The sequence below is a fragment of the Phascolarctos cinereus genome, unplaced genomic scaffold (genome assembly GCF_003287225.1).
Source record: "Phascolarctos cinereus isolate Bilbo 61053 unplaced genomic scaffold, phaCin_HiC Scaffold_1;HRSCAF=81, whole genome shotgun sequence".
In the NCBI taxonomy this organism is placed as follows: Eukaryota; Metazoa; Chordata; class Mammalia; order Diprotodontia; family Phascolarctidae; genus Phascolarctos; species Phascolarctos cinereus.
In genome coordinates this window covers 101,553,486-101,576,973 of record NW_027555514.1, presented here as the reverse complement: position 1 = coordinate 101,576,973, position 23,488 = coordinate 101,553,486, and the positions used below count along the sequence as shown (strand labels likewise).

At 39.2% G+C, this 23,488-nt stretch overlaps 1 protein-coding gene across 1 annotated transcript; it reads right to left on the bottom strand.

Annotated features, from left to right (window-relative positions):
* Nucleotides 1-6,706: 6,706 nt before the first annotated feature.
* TAS2R38 (taste 2 receptor member 38) lies at nt 6,707-23,257 on the bottom strand. Its single transcript, XM_020997976.1, is given in 4 exon segments — nt 6,707-6,906; nt 6,909-7,698; nt 20,027-20,127; nt 23,209-23,257. Coding segments are annotated over 4 exon segments (1,140 nt in total).
* Nucleotides 23,258-23,488: the final 231 nt, after the last annotated feature.

The window sequence follows — 23,488 nt, the reverse complement described above, 5'->3', positions numbered from 1 at the left end:
ACAACAAAATAAGGATACTAGAATATATGATTTTTTTAAATTAAATTTTATTCTTTTTCAATAAGCCAAAATCTGCCTTTTCTTCTTTCTTCCTATTTCCAAATGAGAAAGAAAGAAAAACAAAACTCTGCCATAAATATGTATAGTCAAGCAAAACCATTTTCCACACTGGCCATGTCTAAAAAAAATTCTAATTCTCCATTCTGAGTCCTTCACCTCTCTATCAGAAGGCGGATACCATATTTCATCATTAGTTCTTTGGAATCATGGTTTGGTCATTAAACTGAACCAAATTCCTAGGTCTTTCAAAGTTGTTTGTCTTTACAATATTGTTGTCATTGTATAAATTGTTCTCCTGGTTCTGCTCACTTCCTTCTGTAACAGTTCATATAAACTTTCCTAGGTTGCTCTGAAAATGTCCCTTTCATTATTTCTTATAGAACAATAGTTCTATCACATTTATATACCATAATTTTTTCAGTTATTCCCCAATTGATGAACACCTCATAAATTTCCAATTCTTTGCCATCACAAAAGACCTATAAATATTTTTGTACTCTTATTAGAATTTATTTTACTTAGATCTAATCCCTTCCTTAATCTACATGTCCTCTAATTATCCCTTCTTCCTTCTTTTTTCCCTTCTATTTCTCTGTTGAGTGAAATATATTTCTTTTCCCAACTATGTGTGTATCTGTATTTATGCATCCTTTCCTTCTTTGACCAGTTCAGATGAGAGTGAGGTTCAAGTATCAGTGATCCCCACCTCCCCCAGTTTGCATAGAGTGAAGTATACCTAAGTTTTGGTTTGCTTTTGTCATGGCTTTCAGGTAATCCAATAATTCTTAAAAATTATATCTCCTTAATCTGTTTTTAAGGTCAATTTTAAAAAATACATCTTGTTTTATTACTTCTGTCTTTTGACTTTTTTTTATTTTTTGTCTCATTGAGTCTTCAGCTTCTATTTGGTTCATTGTAATTTTCAGGGAGTTTGTTACTTGGGTAGGGTTTTGTACCTCTTGTACCAAGCTGTTCATTCCTTTTCTAATTTTCCTTCTATAGCTCTCATTCCCCCCCCCATTATTTTTCCTCTAGCCATCTCATTTAATTTATTAAAATTTTTTCTTAACTCTAAAAATAATTTTAAAAAATCCAACCTACCTCTTGCTTCATATTTTCCAGAAATTCTAGATAAATTTGTGTCCAAGCCATGTTTTTTTTCTGATGGTTTTTGTATAGATGTTTTAGTGTCATCTCTTCTGGATTTGTGTCTTGAATATCCCTGCCACTGCAAATAATAGCTTTTTATAGTAGGATTCTTTTTCTTTTTTAATTTGCTCATTCTTGTCTAATTTTTGACCTCAGACTTTGTTAAGGCCAGGTCCTGTGCCCTTCCAAAGCGAATATCTAGGCTTGTTCTGCTATTTTCTTGGAGATATTGAGTGCTGTGTTATTACAGAATCTCAGGTACAGCTCAGACTTGGGACCTGTAAGCTTTCACTCCTCCCAAAAGAAGTCTAATCTGCTTGTTGCATCCTGGATCTGAGCTCAGCATGTTCCTGACATGGGTTTGGGACTGATTGACAGGTCTGTGGGCTTACGCCATCTGGAATTTTAGTAGACTGCTGTTAGACTCAGTCACTATTTGCCAACTGGAAAGGCTGCTGGTTCTCGAGTAACAGAGATTTAGGCTTCCCTTTGGTATGGGCTTCTGGTCCTGGTTACTCCTTTTCAGGTTTTAGATTTGTCTGGAAGCTGTACCCAAGACTACTCTGCTCCCGGGGCCTGAGCCACATTGCTGCTATTTGCTTCTGAATTTCCTCCTTGCCCAGCACACAGCTTGGACCTGAATCTGCTCCTCACCCTGGACGCCACCCTAAGGCACAGGTCCCCTCCTCAATCCACTTTGGAATTATGACCCAAAACTTGTTAGTGAGTGACAGACCTGCCAACTGGCAACTGTACCTGCATCCTATGCAAGTTTGGGTCCCGCTATACTGGTTCTGGGACCTCTTCTTGCCCTGTGCACAGCTTCTTCCTTGCTCTGGAATGTTCTTCCTAGACTCTTCATAGTGTCCTTGTACCTGTCTGTCCGCCTATGCTTACCTGGGCTGGAAAAATGACTCACTGTGATTTTTTTTTTCCTTTAATTTCCAGGTCAGGATTCAGTCAGGTACTTTTGTAGATATTCTTGGAGGAGATTTTTTTTGGTATGTTTGTTTGTTTGGAAGGACAGGGTAGGGGGAGCTTGCTATATTTCTTGCTACTCTACTCTTTTTTTTTTAATACAAATTTATTTATTTATTTTTAGTTTTCAACGTTCTCTTCCATAAGATTTTGAGTTCCAAATTTTCTCTCCATCTCTCCCCTTCCCCCGCCCCAAGATAGCATGTAAATTGATATAGGCTAAACATATACATTCATGTTAAACTTATTTTCATATTTGTCTTGCTGTAAAAGAGAATTAGAATCAATGTGAGAAACCCTGAGAAAGCAGAAACAAACAGAAAAAAAGAGCAAATAATATGCTTTGATCTGCATTCAGACTCCATAGTTCTTTTTCTGCATGTGGACAGGCTTTTCCATCATGAGTCTTTTGGAGTTGTCTTAGATCCTTGCATTGCTAAGAAAAGATAAGTCTATCAAAGTTAGTCATTGCATAATGTGACTATTACTGTGTACAATGTTTTCCTGGTTCTGCTCTTTTCACTCTGCATCAGTTCATGTAAGTCTTTCCAGGTTTTTCTGAAGTCTGTCTGCTCATCATTTCTTATAGCACAATAGCATGCTACTCCACTATCTTGGTTCTACCTCACCTGGCCTGTGAGATCTTTCGAATCACCTCAAATTCTAATAAATTTCTGTGGTTTTACATTGCATGTTTGTCTCTCAATGATAGTCCTATGGCATTTTTCTTGGGCTGCCTTTACCAGAAAAAGGGACTATCTTCCTAGAGAAATTAAGGAGAAGAATTCAAGAGAATTGAGGTTTAAATAGCTACAAAACTCTTTTCCCTTGATACTTAGAATTACATCTGAGGCTCAGATGGACAAATTTTTGATTTCTTAATAATTGGAAAAACTCCAGAGTTGGACTGCTGCTAGAAGTGTGAGCTAGAAAGTGGCTATTAGGACTTTTATAACTATTAGCAGCCTGCTTTTTTATTTAAACTGTGCTCTGCCAAAATAATAACTGCTCTTACAAGGAGAAGCTTTATATGAAAATCTCCCCTTCCTATACTAAAACAAACTTTGTGAGCTAACTCACTAAGAGTGTGCATGTCTCTTGAAATTGCAGGAGAAATTATGAGAGAGGAGAACTGGAGGAAACACAAGGGGGATTAGGGTAAGGTGAAGAAAGGAAGAACTATAGCTAGATCCCATGTTTACAGAACAGATCTATTGGGTAGTTCTATCAGAAAACATCCCTTGAGGCAGCTAGGTGGCGTAGTGGATAGAGCATTGGCCCTGTATTCAGGAGGACCTGAGTTCAAATCCAGCCTCAGACACATAACACTTACTAGCTGTGTGACCCTGGGAAAGTCAGTTAAGCCCATTGCCTAGATAAAAAACAAAACAAAAATCCTTAATGTCTGGGGCTCTCTCTCTCTTTTGGGGCTTCTCTGTGTCCAAATCATTTATTCTGTTTTTCCTCAACACTTAGGCAACTAAGATACCCTATATGTATGCAGACCCAACTTTGAGGAACTGCCCCCAGGGGCTGGTATGCTGCTACTATTTTCTGCTCTGTTCTATTCTCTCCCAGGCATTCACTTTGAGTCATGTTCAGTTCTGGGCAATGAGAGGGGTACTCACACTTTTTTTGGCTGAAGTCCCACTCCCCGTACATTTAATTATAACAAATTAGATTATAGCTTACATCTTGGACCTCCCCAAAATGAGTGAGTAAAAAAAGGCCTACAATATACAAGATGAATCGGGTAAGGCACAAGTAATTTATTTCTACACACACACACAAAAAGAATACAAAACACAGAGTACTTAGAATGTGCTCATTTGACCAGAACAAATATATAACAAGATTCAGTAACTTAACCTATAACTACTGTTACAATATGTTGGGATACAGATATTTAAACCTCATCAGGACAAAAAGGAGTCTGTGAGACTGCCAGTTAAGATTTTTACATTTCATCTCAGCTTGGCGCCATGCCAACAATTGCTCACACGTGTCTGCCAGTAAAACAGCCTTGAGCAATCCTCTTGTTGGTGGGCGACTATGTCCTGCAATGAAAGAATTTCCTCTGTTGTCAGCTGATGCCACTCTGATGGATGCTGCTGTTTGGTGGACGTTGCTACACACACAGACCTCCTGACCTTTCAAAGTCACAAGGTTGCCTTCTAACCTGTTCATATCCATCTAGAGGTTACTGCTCAGTCACACCTTCTAGTGACGCTTGTGGAAAACCAGACTTGAACAACATTTAAGCTTCCTTCAGGACGTTTCTTGAAGTGCTGTTTGGCCTGAGGTCATTTTGATAAGGTGGAAGAGGGAAACCGACATTCTTGTGTCATCCCCCATGTATTCATCTAAAACTTTCAGAGAACCTGGGACATAAATTATACACACACACACACACACACACACACACACACTCACACACTCACACACACACACGCACACATAAACCTTATGCACAAGTGAATGTTTCTGCTTCTTATTTTTTTCATTCATTCATTCATTTATTCATTCATTCATTCATTTGTGTGTGTGTATGTGTGTGTATGTGTGCATGCACATGTGCACATGTCTAGGCTGTCTATTCTATCAAACTGGAAGCTCCCTGAAAGAAAGAACCTTATGTTTCTATTAAAAATGATGAGGTTTGGGAAAGATTGTATAGTTGCCACAGAATCATATATTTTCAAATATCGCTTCACTAGTATAAGGACTTGCCCCTATATAATAGGCTGTGTTAAAATTTTTTTTTCTTTCTTAATACGCCTCAGAAGACATGATTTAACCTGTGGTCTATCTGACTCCATGTTATAAGGGGATCCTATCACACTCTGGAAATGGCAGAATATTATCCACTGATTTTTTTTCGATTCAGAACAAATAGGGGGTACAAGTGTCATTCTGCCTGCTTAAATTGCCCATAGAGTTTTCTTTGTATTATTACTAGAATTTCTATCTTTCTTCAAGGCTTACCTCCTATTTAGTGCAAGTCCTTTCTAACTCCCCTAGTTCTCACCTTCCTCATATTAGCAGGTAGTTATTTGTTGTGTTCCTAGGATTATAGATTTAGATCCAGAAGGGGCCTAAAAAGCAAATTAATCAATTTCTTCACTATACAGATGAAATCCAGATGGGTTAAGTGTCTTTCCTGAGGTCATGAAACTGGTAAATGACAGACCTGGCATTTGAACTCAAGTCCTCTGACTTCAAATCCAATTTTCTTGTCACTATACTATTTTATGTCTCCTATTAGAATGGAAGCTCCATGAAGGTAAGGAATGTTTTTTCTTTTTTCTTTTTTGACTTTGTATCCCTAACAGCTAGCACAGTATCTTACAAATAGTGAGTGCTTAATAATTTTTTTTTTAATTGAATTCTGCCTTGGGCACATCCTGGAAAGTTTGTCAGGTAAGAGGAGAAGATTCCCATCTTCTGTTATAGAGGAGAAATAGATGTAGACTTGAAGAAGCTCTCTGTGATAGAATCAGTTTCTACTAGGGTTACTCATTACCCTGCCAAGTATGCGATACTAATTCTCTCCCTAAAAGGCAGGGAAGTCATTTCCAAGAAGCTGCAAAGTGGTTGATGCAGCCTTCTGGTGAGTGTGGGCTATGTCGACATGGTGAACTTTTTCTTTATCTTGTCTGGAACCAGGCCTCCACACCACTTCCAGGCCATATCCTCACCATGCTGCTTATGTTCCTGCCTTTATCCTCTTCTCCCCTCAATGCAACTTTGGACTCTGCCCCTAGGCGCCATCTTGTCACAAACCAGGCCCCCATACCACTTCTTAGCCATTTTCTCAACACGCTACCAGATATGTGATTCCTGCTTTATAGTTCCTCTTTATATATTGTCTTCCCTCATTAGATTGTAACCTCCTTGAAAGAAGAGACTTGGATTTATATCCTTAGCATTTAGCATAGTGCCTGGAACATAGTAAGCACTTAATAAATGCTCTATCTTGACCTAATGGCATAAGAAAGCAAATCTGGAATGAAATCAGGCAGTGAACATAATCTGCCCTACTGATCAGACACGTTTCCATTTAGAAATAGAGTTTGGGGGGCAGCTAGGTGGTGCAGTGGATAGAGCACTGGCCCTGAAGTGAGGAGGACCTGAGTTCAAATCCAGCCTCAGACCAAACACTTGACACTTACTAGCTGTGTGACCCTGGGCAAGTCACTTAAGCCCAATGGCCTAAAAGCAAGAAAAAAGAAAAAGAAATAAAAGAAATACAGTTTGGGTGGTGTGGGATGGGGGCAGGTCATCTACCAAAACTAAGTGTTATATCCTTTCCATGCTATGGCTATATAAATAATCTTCCTTTTGTTAGCTATTGAATGACTTAATAGCATTTCATTTCATTCTAGTATTGGAATGAAATGACCAGGGGACTGGCCTGATTGAGGCCTAGCCTATACTCTTTGCTCAAGGTCAAAGTGTAAATCCAGGTGTAGGAATCACCTACCCAGGTCTTTCAAAAGCTAGTCCAGAGCCTTCTCCACTAGACTACATATGCCTTTAGAAAGCACTGAACCCAGTGCAAAATGTTTTTGAGAGCTCTTTTCAACTTAGTATTGTTGAGAATCAGAATGATTGAGTGCATTGAGGGAGAAATACCCATTAGCCCCACACATCCTATCTCCCCAATCTTACTGGAAAAAATGAAGGTCAGGGGAAGCGAAGCCAATGTAGCTACAAATCTATTACATAGAGAAAAAGGAAGGAAATCAAGGACTTGAGGGCAGTGATGTGGGCCTCCAGGCTGGGGTCTCGAGAGCAAGTATTTTGGGCTGTCATTGTCCTCATGTGTCTTCCCAGGGAGATGATAAGGATGGTAGAAGATGCCAGGATGAGCACGAAGGGAAAGATGCTGCCCAAATTGCAAAGAGAGTAGAAATAGGAAAAAATGAAATTTTCTTTTATACTTTTCTCTGTGATGTTCTAAGAGAATAAAACTGTAGAGTTGGAGTAGAATGAACTGAAATGTTTCCACATGCAAGGGATGATGCTGACCCAAGGGAAAATCAGAGAGCCCAGTAGCAGCTGAGGTATAGCCATGAGGACCCAGCCCTTAAGCCATAGTAGGAAGGCATGAGAGACTCGGGCAATCTTTGCACAGTAGAGAATGCTAAGGCAGGTGGTGATCCAGAGGCTGGTTTGGTTGACAAGCATCCAAAATAAGATGATGGTTCTGTACTTAGTGTCCAGTGCATCCATTATCACTTGGAAGTAAGTAAGGCGAATGGCATCCATAAACAGCAAACACTGCAGGAAGATCCAAGAGGTGCCGAGGCTTAGCAGCACAAGGTCACTTTTGGACAGCTGGTGCATCCTCACCAGGTCCCAGGCATTCCCTAGCACAATGAAGCCATTGCTGAGGATACCCACTACCAGCTCCAGGATCAAGAAGAAAAGATATATCCACTTGGTTTCATAGGACACTGGCATGGCTAGGGTCAGATGAGCCACGCTGTTTCTTCTCTGGGTGGATAACTCCAGGCAGAACAAATACAAAAGCTTTTCTCAAAACAGAGTCTGAAGGAGGATTGTCTAACTTGGGAACTACTCCTTACAACTTGGACTTAATCTCTCCTGACCTGGACATGGAGGGAAAAGATGTGGTAAGGCTGGGTGGCACAATGAACAGACAGTTGAGCTTGGAGTCAGGAAAACCTGAGTTCAAATCCTGCCTCAGATACTTAGTACCTATGTGATCCTTTATATGCCTCAGTTCCCTTATTAGTAAAATGAGAGGGCTGAAAGATTGAACTTGGTTATCCCCAAGGTCCCTCTCAGTTTTAAATCCAAGATCCCGCAAGGATGGAGAAAAGCACAGCTCTTGAATTTTCTTTAGGGTATAGAATGTTTGGGTTTTATCTTTCCTCTTTTCACAAAGACCAGGCTCTGCATGTTCAGGTCTTCAGATGCCACCTCACAGGTGATGTTAGAACTTTTATCAAATCAGAGTGTTTCATAGGATATGGTTTCACCAGAAGACCCCGATGTGGGGATGCAAATAGGAGAATGTCTTGATTTCCTAGGCCCAGCTGTGCATATGTCCACTAGACAAGTACACATGGAAAAAAGATCATAATTTGCTTATGGATTCTCATGGGAAATGACAGGATGCAAAGTAAGTGCTCCGAGGGAACCTAATATGAAACCATATCTCTGTTCATTTGCATGCATTTCATTAGGTCCAGGACTTTCTTCTTTATTGGATGATAAACAGCCTACGATTTAGATCAGAATTTTCTTTCTCTGGGGCTCCATTGGGAAACTGTAGTTTCCACTGCCACCATCTGAGGGCTTTGAGGCTCCCTCTTGTGGCTATAGGATGTCACCTTTTTATCTCTCAAGGCTCTTGCAAGGAGTGTTTTGTCAATCTTAAAGCAATAAAGGTGGTAGTAGTAGAGCTTTAACCAAGTAAGGTAAAAAGCCACTCCTAGGACAGTGCTTTTTAAGTAGTTCAGCACAAAAGATCTGAAGTCAGAAGACCTGGATTAAAATCTAATCTCTGCTATTTACTTTGGGCAAATTACTTAACCTCTCTAAGCCTCAATTTCTTCACCTGAAAGTGAGGAAGTTGCACTAGTTGATTTCTGGGGGTCATCATGATTCTAAATTTGTAATCCTAAATGTGAAGATTTATAATAAAATTACGCAGAGACAAGCAAGCACGAGGCTGCCAAATAGATGGTGTTCGGTTTTACGTACCCAATTTTATGTACCAATTTGCGTATCAATTCTTAAGAAATGTTTCAGTTCTAAAGAAGGTTCAGCATCTTGAATCCAACCTATTCTTGGTAGATGATATCTTTTGCCTAGCTCCTTGAAAACTTGATATTCTTTTCCTGTTGGTCTTATCTGAGACTACTCCCTGGTTGTCCAAAGAAGTCTATCTTCTTGATAGCTCTAATATTTCTCTGAATAAATTTTCTTCTCTTCCTCTAATTGTCCACTTTGCTTCTTTCTAGATCTGAATATGCCTTCTTTTTCCACATAGTGCATTTCAACAAACATTTACTTAGTGCTTACTATATTTACAATATTTCTCCCTCTTATTTTCACTAAAAGGAGTCATTAAGATTAAGGCCTCTTTTCAAAAAAGTGTAAAGATGTTATCTTATTTATTCAAGGTACAGCTGAACTTATTACCTGTTATCATCACAGAGCTGATCTAAGCCCCAAATGTAACTTCACAAAATCTCTGGTTCACTGTTCTTATTAAGCATGGCAGCACTCTCTCCTTTCCCATTGGTTTCTAGTGCTATCCTTTGAGGACTTCAGAGCTCCTTCCTAAACTTTATGATTTTAGAAATGTACATTAAATGGAACTTGTCACTTGTTCTAGATCTTGTGATGCTGTTCCCACTCTCCCTTTCTGAAATCCATTTCATGCCTCTTTCCTCTTGCCTGATTTTAATCCTAACATGTGCATGTATGTTCATCAAAACCCTTGAGATGATTATGATGATGATGAATCATCTTCCCAGAAACTTCTCTCTGAGTAAAGAAAATAGGGACATGCAACATGCACAAATGTCAAGAGTGTGGGCTAATTAGTTTTTGGATTAACTTGATTAAGAAACCAAAGGTCATTTAAAGAACCATAAACATGATAAGGAAGATTGACAAAGTATTATTTTTATCACTCTATATTTTGTTGGTAAAGCACAAAGGAATTTTATGGAAAGTTTTCATGGCATTACTAATAGCAATGCTAAGATGAGGTTGGGTCTTGGAATGTTAGGGAAGAGTTGGTTAGGGATAATCTATTATTTTTCTTACATTATACAAAATAGAATATAGTATTTAGAGCCAGAAAGCCCAGGCCTTCAAATTCAGGCTCTGCTACTTACGATATGCATGATCTTATGCAAATCACTTATCTGTAGGCTTCAATTGTTTTTTGTCCAAAAATGAGTGGGTTGAACCAAATGATCTCTCATGATCCTTCAAGCTGTAAAAAAATAATCCTATGATATTTCCTGATACTTTCTTACCTCTTAATGTTTGGGCGGGGGGGGGGGAGAGAGAGAGAGAGAGAGAGAGAGAGAGAGAGAGAGAGAGAGAGAGAGAGAGAGAGAGAGAAGTAGGGAGCAACAAAGGAACAAAAGAAGAAAGGAAAGGGGGAGAGGAAGGAAGGAAAAGGAAAGAAGGAAGGTAATTCGCACTGGAGTTGGATTTAGAAGACTAGAAGACCTAAGTTTTTTCTTGGGTAAACCACTTCCTAATTGTATGATCTTACTTCTTTGATCCTCAGTTTCCTAATCTTTATGATGGATGTTACAATATTTATCTTATGTCATTAGGTTGTGTCAAATGAGCTAGTATATGTCAAAGAATATATAACAAAGAGAAAAAGCTCTAGAACCAAATTTCAGCCCTGACTCAGCTACTGACCTGCTCTGTGACCTTAAAGCAAGCCATTTCTTCTTTGAGTCTTGGTTTTCTCACCTATAAAAAATTGATTTAGGTTAGATGGTGTTTATTGTCCCTTCGAGTTCTAAGTCCTATTATATTAATTATGAAGCACCAACTGTCATATAAATATAAGTTTAGTGTTTAGTGTACCATATTACACTATATAAATATATTTTCACTTATTTATTTATTATTACAATTTATTTTTAAAAAAATATGCAAAGGGACCAAAGAAAGAGGAAAAGAACTCAAATGTATAAAAATGTGTTTAGTAGTTCATTTGGTAGTAGTGAAAAACTGGAAACTAAAAAGGCAACTCCCTTTTGGTGAATGGCTAAACAAATTATGGGAGGAAGGAAGGAAACAAATATTTATTAAATGCTTATAATGAGTCAGAAACTATGATACAAATAGAAGCAAAAAAGAAAGACAGTTCTTGCCCTCATGGAGCTTACTGAGGGAAGATACACACAAGGGAAAAGCTGTGTGTGTGTGTGTGTGTGTGTGTGTGTGTGTGTGTGTGTGTATGCACATATCTGCGTGTGTGGAAGGGGGAGTGGAGAATGGAGGTACTTGGCATAGGGACCTGATTTTGAAGTCCAGAAAGTCAGGAACAGGGACATAAGGGCAATGAAAGAAGGCCGGCCAGAGCCTTTTTGCCAAATGGAGAGGTTCCAGGAGAAGCTTACCAATGTGAGAAGGGAGACAGGCCCTGCAGAGGGGTAGTCCATGATGAGCAGGCCACAGGTTAAAAGCGCAAGAATAACTAAAGGAGAGCTGGGCCCTGACACTTGTGTGGCCAGATCAAGTCACTTAACTTTTATGTGCCTTAATTTTTTCTTATCTGGTAAGTGAGAATAATAGTTCTTGCTATACCTGCCTGGCAGTTACTGTGAGCAAAGTACCTGGTAAAATTTAAAGCCCTATATTCCATTGTGCTGGGTCTTCCACCTGGTCTCCAGTCCCCTTGGAAAGAGGAGGAATGCCATTCCATCATGCCAAATCTGTTGCTTAGTCACTAGCCTCCTCGGGGGAGAGTCGAAACACCATTCCATTGCTCACCTGCTTCCTGCCTTTTGGGTAAGGAGAGCAAATGCCATTCCATCATGTACTTTCTCTTGCCTAGTTTCCAGCCTCTCAGGGGAAGAGAAGCAATGCTTCTCCTAAGTCTCCTGTCTTTCTTGGGAAGAGGAAAACCACTGTTCCAACCAAAAGCAGAATCTTCTCTTCTAGGGAAGAAAAAGGCCATCCCATCAAGTCTCAAGCCTGATCTTCTGCCTCAGGGGAAGAGAATAACACTATTCCTTCAACTTCAAAAACTTGTCACCTCATCTGGACTGCCTATGGCTCTGAAAGATTGCCATCCTGAGGGCAGACCACTACGGACAAGGAAAATTTTCCTGAAATTATTTCTCAATGCTTAACCAACTACCTCCCTGGTCATAACCCTCTGCATCCCAGTGATTCTGAACTCTTGGTTGTCATCATGCAAACTCTATTCTCCATCTCCCACTGCCTGATTCCTTATTCCCATTCTCCTCAACCCAACCTGGACAATGTCCCACTATGACTCCTCATGGGAGCTGGTAGGATGGAAAGCAAAGCTACTTCCCCCTTCCATTGTACTCTCAGGAGTGTCTGCTCTATAGGCAACAAACTTGCTTTCATCTTAATTTCTTTTTTTTCCTTTGCAACTCCTTTCATCTTCTGGCTCTCACTGAGATCTGGCTCCTTCCTGATGATACAACTTTCCTGGTCTTCCTTTCTATCACTGCCTGTATTTTTGCTTATTCTCCCCAACTCACTGGTCAAGGTGGGGGGAGTTGGAGTACTACTGATTCCCCATTACCACTTCTAGTTCTCACTCTACTCTTGTTCTTTGAGGTTCACTCAATCTTATCTACCATATAATCAAAATTCTGGTAGCTGTTGTTTACTGATCTCTAGGCAACTTTCCTCCTTTCCTCAAATGAGTTCAGTGCCTGGCTCATAATCTCCTTCTCCTCCCCAACTCCTACCCTCATACTAGGCAACTTCAACATGCATATTGATACTCCATAAACACACTAACCTCAACAGTTCCTCAACTTGCTCATTTCACATGACCTACTCCCCAACTTCACTTCAACCACACACAAAAGAGTCATATCCTTCTTGCCATTGCCCACAAATACACCACTTCCTTGTTTATGAACTCTGAAATCCCCACATTTGATCACAATCTATTGCCACTCTTGCCTTCCAACTCCAAACCTTTATCTTCATCTACATTGTGACCTCCAATGCCTTGACCTCTCAGTTCTTAGCCAGACTATCACCCCGGCACCAGCTACACTCTCCTCCTTTACCCATTCTGACTCCTTGGTAAACCTTTTCAGCTCTATACCGTCCTCTTTTCTTGAATCTCTTACCCCCCCTTCCCCTTATCATATTGCCAATCATGCCTTGCCGAGCCTCTGTCTTATATCACTCTCACTATATACTGCCTTTGTTCCTCCAAACCTGCTGCTAAATGAAAATCAGGAAAATCATGAAATTGTATTGACCAGACCCACTACAAATTTATATTCCATAACCTCAACTGGGCCCTAACTGTTGCAATATAATCTATATTTGTACCATGCTGGATTTGGAGTTGGAGAACCTGATTTCAAATCCTGGCTCTTCTACTTATCACTTGGAGGCTGTAGGGTAAGTCATTTCACTCTTCTGGTTTTGAATTCCTGCATTTATAAATTAAGGGGGTTGAACTAGATTATCTCTAAGGTTTGACCTAGAGACAAATCTATGAGCCTATGATTTATGTCAAAGTAGAGAATTACCTCCTTTGACACAGACTACAATCTGTCTATGACTTAATAGATAAGACTTAGGGAATTTTTTGAGGTATGGGAGGTTAAGTGAATTGCTCAGGATCACATAATTTGTGTAAGCGGCAGAGGTCTGATTTTAACCTAAGTCTTCCTCACTCCAAACATAGCACTCTGTCCTCTACCTGGTGATGTTTTGATATTTCTAGCATTATTATACATATAATTAACAGATCACAAATCTATAAAAATACCTGTAGAATAAGCAAACCATTTCAGTGAGTAAAGGACAATAATAGACAAATGGATTGCATTTGTCAAACATAACTAATGGTAACCCATCATTGGATGGAACCTATGAAATCATGAAAATCCAAGTTTGAAATGATCATTTTGATTCTGTATCATCTTTTAATTGCTCCTATTTACAGTTAATTGATCTTCTCCTGTAACTACCTAACTCATGGTTTGTCTCTGAACTTAGTTCAGAAATTCAGTTGTCCTGTAATATGTTAATTTTAGAAATCCGGTTCTGCTAATTACTGTTCGATTCTTGACTCAAGGAAATATGCCGTACTTGAGGGATGGAGACGGACACCAGAGGGTTTGGTCCAGTATCTATACACCACCAAGCTATCCTTCAAGGATGTTTGATTTGTTATCCAAAGAAGTTTGGTCTACCATCTTTAACCTTGCAGGTGAACTTAAACAATGAACACTTCTTAGAACAGGAGGGAAGGAGGGGATTGTTGTTAGGTCCTCATTCCCAATTTCTGACCAAGCATATTGTCATCTACACCTCAGCTTTGTAACATATCATATTGAGCTCTCGTTCCCCACTTATGAAGTACTGCTCTTTGTTCTTTATTTCCCAAGACTAAAAAAAAAAAAAGAACTGTCCTCATTAGGGGGTCTTTGCTTGAGGAAATGGAGTCCCATTTATTGGTAAATTTTATCTCACTTGGACCTTTGTGTCTCAGTTTACCTTAATTTCAATTGTAACAAGTGGAATCAAAAGGCCCTATATGGGCAACATCTTCAGAAACTCAGCCAACAATGTATTAGCTTGACAAACAAGCATTGAGCAAACAGTTTAGTTGTGCAGGTTTATCCCTTGGAGTAGAAGGGGTTTATGACGGCAATCCTGGACCAAGTCATTTCCACTAGAAGCTCTTATTAACAGTTATAAGAGCTAGCATTTATATGTTGCTTTAAGGTTTGCCAAGTGCCTCACATATGTTGTCTCATTTGATTCTCACAACAACCCTGGGAGGTAGGTGCTGTTATTATTCCTATTTTCAGATGAGGAAACTGAAGCAGACTGAGGTTAAGTGGCTTGCCTAGGGTCACAGAGCTAGCTAGTACCTGGGGCTGGATTTGAACTCAGGTCTTCCAGTTGCCAAGTCCCACTATGTTACCTAGCTTCTTGTTTGTAATAGCAAGGAATACTACTATTACAATTAATACTATTAATGCCATATTTTTTTGTAGCGTTTTGTGGTTTACAAAGTGTTTTACCCTCAATAACTCCATATTCGTATAAATATCATAATTGGCAGTCTGTTCATTTCAACAGTAGAAAGATAGTCTTTGTAATGCCTCCAATATCTCTGCTTCCTGTTGAATGTTTATGTGGTATCTCATATCTGAATATATGGAAGATTCCACCATGTGACTTTCATTGGACCTTTTCAGCATCTGAGGTTATTTTTGTCTCTTATTTCATAGCCATGCACTTTAGGCAAATTATTCCCAGGTGATAGTAATGTGCCATCCCTCAGTTGCAAAGGGTGAGGTTGTGTGCTCAGTTCATGGCATACTTAAAAAGCAACCCTAAGATAAAATAAAGAGGTGAGGATGGGTGACTGTCTGATTTGTCCTTACTCATCTTATTACAACTTGCTTCTACTCACATGGTGTACATTGACCTTTGGAATTTGTTCTGAATTTTAACTTGGAGTTGAAATTCTCTAGGTAATTTGTCACTTAGCTTCTAGCCTTGCTGTCTTCTTCAGCAAGAGATAATTCTTTCTATAACTCCTGGTAAATTATTATCGTGAGTAGTAGCCTAATGCAGAGCTATGACTGGGGTAAGATGGCCTGGGCATGGGTTCTGCCTTCTGGGGCAATCTCTGTGGCCTTAGACAAGTCACAATTGCTCTGAGCCTGTTTAATCATCTGTGAAATGGAAAGGAGGCTACTTCCTACTTCACAGGACTATTGCCAGAATTAAATGAGATTCTTTCCTTCTTCATCTCTTTCTCTCTCTCCCTCTCTCCATTATCATATCTCTTTCTGTCATTATCTCTCTCATGATCTATCAATCCATCTTTTTATTATCTATATCTATCATCTATTTATCCATCTATCTCTCTATCGTTTATCAATCTATCCAACCATCCCTCTCTTTCTCTATCTCTCATGACCTATCATCTATCTTTCTATCTATATCTATCATCTACCTCTGTAGCCACCATTCTCTGTCTCTTTCATGATCTATCAAACTCTCTATATCTCTATCCTTCTTTCTATAGCCATCATCTGTCTTTCTCCCTATCTATCTATTGTACTAAGGGACACCATAGCATAATGGTCAGAGAGCTGGCCTCAGTGTCTAGAAAACCTGGGCTCAAATTTTATCTCTCATGTCTCCTGGCTGTGTGGCTCTGGGCAAGTCATTTAGCCTATCAGCGTTGTAAACAATTCTCTAAGACTCTGTTGCTGATATGTGTGGGTAGAGAGGTTTTCCTCATCAGGAGTTTTAACACCAATAAAATTAAATTTCTGAAAAGTAAAGCGCTATATGTTGTTTTCCACACACCCATACATATATGAAGCTCCTCAGCCACCATCGGATCAGTGGGAGATGGTTCTTAAATGTGGGTACTCTCCCTGTGCTTTCTTCAAGTTCTCTTGGTTGGTAAGTTTCAAGCCCTTACCTCCTTCCCTTTATCCTTCTCTTCCCACGCCCCTGGTGTAGTTAGGGAAAGTGGGGGGAGGCAGTCTGCCAGATGACTGAAGGGACATTGTGTCATCTAAGTCCTTTGAAAGAAGTCATCAGTTAACTGGAAGTTTCTCTAAGGAGAGGTCGGGGCTTTAGCAGAGGTGAGGATTTTTCCTATTGTAATTATTTTTTGAGCATGTTCCAGGTCATATTCCAGGATCTGCACAGAATATAGGCCAATGCACTGCCCAGGAGACAGAGGCTAAAGGGGAAGTGTAGTCAAACAGCTTGTAAGCAAACACGTGTTGGTAAGCAACGGGAAACTATTGGGCAGGCATACACAGAGAACTTGGGGGCAGCTAGACGGTGCAGTGATAGAGTGGGTGGGGGAGAGGGGCTTGGAGTCAGGAAGACTCATTTTCCTGAATTCAAATCTAGCCTCAGACAGACACTTACTAGCTGTGTGACCCTGGGCAAGTCACCTCACCCTGTTTGCCTCAGTTTCTTTATCTGTAAAATGAGCTGGAAAAGGAAATGACAAACTACTCCAGTATCTTTGCCAAGAAAACCCCAAATGGGGTCACAAAGAGTCAGACACAATTGATATGACTGAACAACAACAACCCAGCAAACTGAGTACTCTCTGATGTAGTCACTGAGCTGGTGGCTTAGAACCCTCTAGCTGGTTAAATGATAAATAAATTGATTTAATGATTAAAGTGGCAGCCTGCTTGCTTCTCTGGAAGCTGTAGAAAACAGGGTAACAGACGAGGCATGGAGGGATATAGTTTCAAGTATACATCTTGCACATACCTCCTGAGTCAGAAAGATTTTACAAAGAAATGGAGTATATGCTAATGTTACCCTTTAGAGCAGTGTGATCCAAACTTTTTTGATCTTATATCCTATCAGCAAAAATATTTTGAATGCATACTCCCAATATATGCAATATTTATTTTTTCATATTATTTATGTGTAACTATAATCATTATATTTTCAAACTTGCATAAAAATGTTGTTGAATAAGAAATAATACTTGCTCTTAGAGTCAGTAGGGAGCCATTGTTTTTCTTTATTGACTAGTCAAACCTGTGCTTTAGGAATGGAGAAGGGAGATAGTTGATGTAGGGCCACCAATTAGGAGGTTATTGCAATATCACCCACTACTACCGATATCAGCATATGATTAGAAGGGCAAGGAGGTGATTAGAAGTGCTCTCTCTCTCTCTCTCTCTCTCTCTCCCCCTCTCTCTCTCCCTCCCTCCTCTCTCTCTCTCTCTCTCTCTCTCTCTCTCTCTCTCTCTCTCTCTCTCTCTGTATTTTCCCAAAGGTATCAGAACATCTGCTGCTGGGTGCTCAGGTAGTGGTTAGGTTATAAATGCCTCAGGGAGAGAGATTGGAACTTGAACCACAGAGAAGGGGACAAAGTAGGGAAATAAATGAATGAATGAGTGAATGAATGAATGAAAAAACTTATTGTGTGCCAAGTATTATACTAAGTTCTGGGGATACAAATACAAAAGCAAAAATTCCTGCCCTCTAGAAGCTTATTCTGATGGGAGATAACATATATGGGAGCCTGGAAACAAGGGTGTGATATGTTCTTCTGAAGTTGGACAATGAAACTAGGGATTTCTGATATTTATCTTCCCTCACAGTTTATTACTCATTCAGGGGACCATTGCATTGCTTTTTTTTTAAAAGCTAACTTCTATTTTAGTTTTTCTTTTCTTTTTTCAATACAGTCTATGCTATGCTTCTCACATTCCTGAGATTAAGGTTGCACAATAATATTGCTGAAGCCATTTAAATGGTGAAAAGTTCTCTAGAAGACTTTTAGGACCTTACCACCAAAGGGTGGAAAGGTTAGGAATGCTGTCTTCCATTTAGGCAAGGCTATTTTTCACCTTAAAAGGTATTGAAACCATTCTCAATACTCAGTTGGATTGGGAGATCTGGTACTGAAGCACCACTGAGAGAGGTTCTTCTTGGGCTTTATACAAAAATCTAGCATGCAAGGAGTCAGCAACATCTCCCTCAAGCTTCTGACTAGTAAGCTTTCATGGATAACACAGAGTCTGGGAAACTGTGCTAAGCCGAATCAATGCTAAATACTTGAGTATCCTTTCTCAGCTATAGCTAAGTAAATCTTCTGTCAGCTGCTAGATATTCCATGAGTGACTCATTTCATTTCAGTTCTGAACCTAAAGCATCAGATCTAACCGAATCACACCTGACCTACATCATGCCCACTGGTACAGATTACACTCCTCCATGCCTTCTCAACCTATGTGATTCTTGTCCATGTCTTCCTGTCAATCATCCATAGAGTATCCACCTAATGGATTAGAGACCTTTCTCTGGTTCCTTTAATGTTTTGTAGTTACCATTGGAATACTTGAATATCCATTTGTTGTTTCTGACTTTTGCTACATGGCTATGACACCTTCTTTCTGATCTTGTATGTCCTTGATGAAGTCTCTCAATGTTATCTTTTCCATACCCAGTCATTATTAGTAATGTGTTAGAGCATAATATACACAGCATACATATTTCTGTTGACTTTTGGCTCACAAGACCCCCATGTGAGAGATGATTTTGAGACAGTGGATCCAGAGGACACTGGATAAAATGGTACACGTCCTCGAGGGTGAGGAGAAGAGAATGGATACAAGAGGCATTATTATGGTAGAATAGAGGATACTTAGCAACTGGTTGGAAGTGGGGTTGGGGTTGAACAAAAATGAAGAATCAAGTATGATTTCCCAAGTATTAATATCCTAAGCAACCTGCCTCTTTATCAGGTTTGTCGATTCACCAATCAGAGACTGAGGGATGGAAAGGGGAAGAAGGACAAGGGTGTCATTTATATAGGACCTACTGTATTCCAAGTACTGTGATAAATATTTTACAAATATTGTCACATTTGATCCTCACAATAAGCTTGGAAGGTAGGTCCTGATGTTATTCTTATTTTACAGTTGAGTAAACTGAGGTAAACATGAGGGTCACACAGCTAGTAAGTGTTTGAGGTGGGATTTGAATTCAGGTCTCCTTGATTCCAGGCCCAGTGCCCTACCAACTGTATTACTAACTTCTCCTATGCTGGTTTTTTGTACTTAGACACCCGAGAAGTTTGTTAGTCTTCTGTACTTTAAGTATTTCTTTTGTGGCAGAAGAAAAAAACTAGCTGTTTTATACCTAATTGACTTTAGTCATTGAGTGCCTTTCTAGAAGGGAGCATCTTACTCCCTTAAACCTTTTAGGCATGGGATTAGCTTGCTTAAGAAATTGTTCTCAGAGTTCTACACTAAGATGGTGGTATAATAAAGGAGAAAGTGTGAGACAAACCTCATTATCTTCTTTAAGAGATCAAGCTTCTCTTAGTACTGAACCTGGTGCATGTCAGTCCAGAGCTAGGGCCCTTCAGTGAGAGAGAGTTCCCCATCACCTGGTGTCCATAGGTAATTTGCAACAATTCATTTTAAAAAAGTTTTATTACAATTCAATTCAACATGCATTTATTTTACTAGGTATACAAAAGCAAAAAAATTTCTTCCTTCAAGGAACTGACATTCTAGCAGAGGATACACATGGGAAAAGATTGGAGTGGGAAGAGATTTGAGGCAGGCAGACCCACCTGCAGGCTCTGATCAACAGTGTCAAAGGCTGCAGAGAGATCAAGGACAGTGAAGACTGAGAACAGGCCATGGGATGTGGCAACTAAGAGAACTTTGGTAACTTTGGAGAGACAAGTTTTAGTGGAATGATGAGGGTGGAAGCTGGGGTTAAAAAGAGAGTGAGAGGAGAGAAAATGGAAGTACCTATTGCATACCCCCTCTTCGAGGAGTTTAGCCACGAAGGGCTGAGGAGTTATAGCGTGATAGTCATGGGGATTGAAGGACTAAGTGAGGGTTTTTTCAGGATAGGGGAGAAATAGATGTTTGTAGGAAATAGGGAAAGAGCCAATAAATAGGGGGAAATTAAATGAGAGACTCATATTTGTATTTCAAAGTTCCTACTTCATCTGATTTTTTTCATCATAACTTCTTCAGAAATATTGTCATTTTTTCCCTGTTGTAGGATTGTGAACTTTGCAGGGTGGTATGTTCTTGGTTGTGGGGCAGCTAGATGTCCAGTGGATAGAATTCTGAGCCTGGAGTCCTGAATTCAGATCTGGCCTCGTACACTGTGTGACCCTGGGCAGATCATTTAACTCTGCTTACCTCAGTTTTCTTATCTGTAAAATGAGCTGTAGAAGGAAATGGAAAACCATGTCAGTATCTCTGCTGATCAAATGGGATCACAAAGAATCCACGTGACTGAAAACAACTGAACAACAAACAGCATATCCTTGGTTGTATGTATCACTGTGTTTCTCTCTATGCATATACATGTGCATATGTATGTATAACATATGCATATTTATGTGTATGTATGTGTGTATTTATATGTATGTATCTATAGGTGTATACACACACACACATATAATATATATATTAAATCTATATCTATTATCCTCAAAGTCTTAGTGCACTTTCAAGTGATTAGAACCTAATATTGCACTAAGAATTTTGGGACATATTATATTTTATCATTTGAATATTATATTTCAAGATCTTCTCTGGTCTTTACTAGGAATTATCAGGTTTTGTGTGATCTTGACTATGCTTCTTTAGTACTTGAGCAGATTTTTTTCTAAACACTGTCAGTAGTTTTTCTTTGATTTTAGAGTTCTGCGTTTTGGCTATGATATTCCTGGGACTTCTACAGAAGTATTTCAGGTAGATTCTTTCTATCTTTACTTCTCCTTAGGTTTCTAATAGATCTGGATAGTTTTTATTTGTCATTTCTTGAAATATAATATCTAGCCATTTTTTAAAAATTATGGTTTTCAGGGAGTCCAATGATTCTTAACGTAGCTCTCCTTGACCCATTTTTAAAGTCAATTATTTTATATCAAATATCTTATATATTCTCCTATTTAAAAACCTTTATTTCCTCCTCTCTTACGTAGTTGTTAATTTTTCTTGGTCTAGCCTATATTTCATTAAGTCTATTACTTGGTTAAGATTTACCACTTTCTCTTATGAGCTAATTAGTATCATTCCAGTTCTTTAACCAAAGATTTCATTTCATTTTTTTAATCACTTGCTTCATTTCTTCTAGATACTCATGTAATCTTTGTAGAAAATAATTTCTTTTCCTTTGAGTCTCTATTTGAATCCCGCTTCTGGGGGATCTCTGGATTTGGAATAATTTTTGATAATGTTCTATGTCTTATTTGGTTTACACATGTCTCTGCCTTTAGTTCCTGAATTGCAACTTTGTGCTGGGGTCAGGCTCTGTCCTCAGCTGTGCTTTTGGTTGGAGTTGGTTGCCTGGGCTTGGTCTCTGCCTGGGTTTCCTGGATTCCTATACTGATCTCCTTCTCCTAGGGTCAGTCTTCTCTGAATTTTTAAAGCTCACAGTGACTGATCCTCAGGGCTGTTTATGGCATCTCAGGACAGAGTGCTAGAGACCTTGAACTCTGGGATGTCCTGGTCTAAGATAGTTTGTTACTTATTGCTTCTACACCCTTCCACACCCTTGGGTTTATAACTACCCTGGAGCTTTCACAGATGAGCTCTGCCCACTTGATTACTCTGGATAGAGATCCTGTAGGCTACAGGACTCTGGTCCATTTCTGTCCTCACTGGGAGGCTACTGGTTGGTTTGTCTGTGTTGGCACTGGTCTTGCAAGTATCCCCCCTCCCTCCCTGAATTGTGCTGCCCACCATTACAATGTCACAAGAAATTCAAAATTTGTTCTTTAAATATTTAGTGTCTATAAAATTAAGAGCATAGTTACCGCCCCCTTGTAGGACCAAATACCAAGATTTACAAAGAATAAAAAGAACAAAACAAAACAAGTCAAATAAAAATCAACATTGCTTTGTAAGATTTTCTTTTACTGTATTATGTTATCTGATTGTTTTCTCCAACTTTATGTCTTTTTCCTCTTCATTCAGTTCAATTCAACAGGTATTTAGTAAGTGTCAACCACTGGACCAGGCATAAGAGACACAGAGGGAAAAAAATGGAAATTTCTAACCTCTAGAAGCTTCTTTTTTATGGGAGTAAATAACATATACATACAAAATAGATAATTAAATACAAGTTATTTACCCAGAGTTTCTGAAAGGAGGGCATGTATAAGTCTGATATTATGATGCTGGATATCATTATGTGTTCTTTTTAAGAAGGAAGGAATGAACAAGAAAGAAAAAAAGAAAAAAGAAGGAAGGAAAAGAGGGAGAGAGAGGGAAAAAGGAAGGAAGGAAAGGAGAGAGGGAGAGAGAGGAAGGAGAGAAGGAACAAAGGAAGGAAGGAAATACAATACCAGTGGCTTGAGTTGGTCATACATTCCCACATGAGAAAGGAGAAAAATGTGTTCAAGTATCAGAAAATAGTGTTTTAAACATTTCTACTAATTTATTTAAAGGTGGCATTTGGAACTCAGAGAATTTCTACTGGGGATGCGAGAGGAGAGAGAGACAGTAGAATGAATTCTGCATTTCTCTTGCCCCAAACATTTGTTCACTAATCCATGTCCTCAGGTTTTAATTAATAAATGAATGGTACTGCCTTTATATAACTACTTATATTGTAGATGATTGGTTTTGGACTCTCAGGTTCAAATCTGCCTTTCAAATTCTCTCAGTTCACCTATAAACTATGAAAAAACAATGATCATTCTCTACAAGTCATGGTTTCATTTGTAACAGTTATGACAGACTAACCTTGTTTCCTTTTTCATGCTTCCTGGCTCAACTCACATACCACATCCTGATCCTCTGGTACCTATTTCCCCATCACTGGTATCATCCATAGTGTGCTCCTTCCCTCCCCCTTTCTCTCTTCCCTTTCTTCTCAAATTACCTCATATTTACTTATCTGTGTGCCTATTATATACCTCAGGCTCCTTGTAAGCAGGGATGGTTTGATTTTTGTCTTTGTTTTCAATGTGTCACAGATAGTAGGCGCGTCATCAATGTTTGTTGAAATAAATTGATGGGTCAAGGTCAACTTTGAGGAAAGTCTTTAGTAGAGGGCTTTAGGC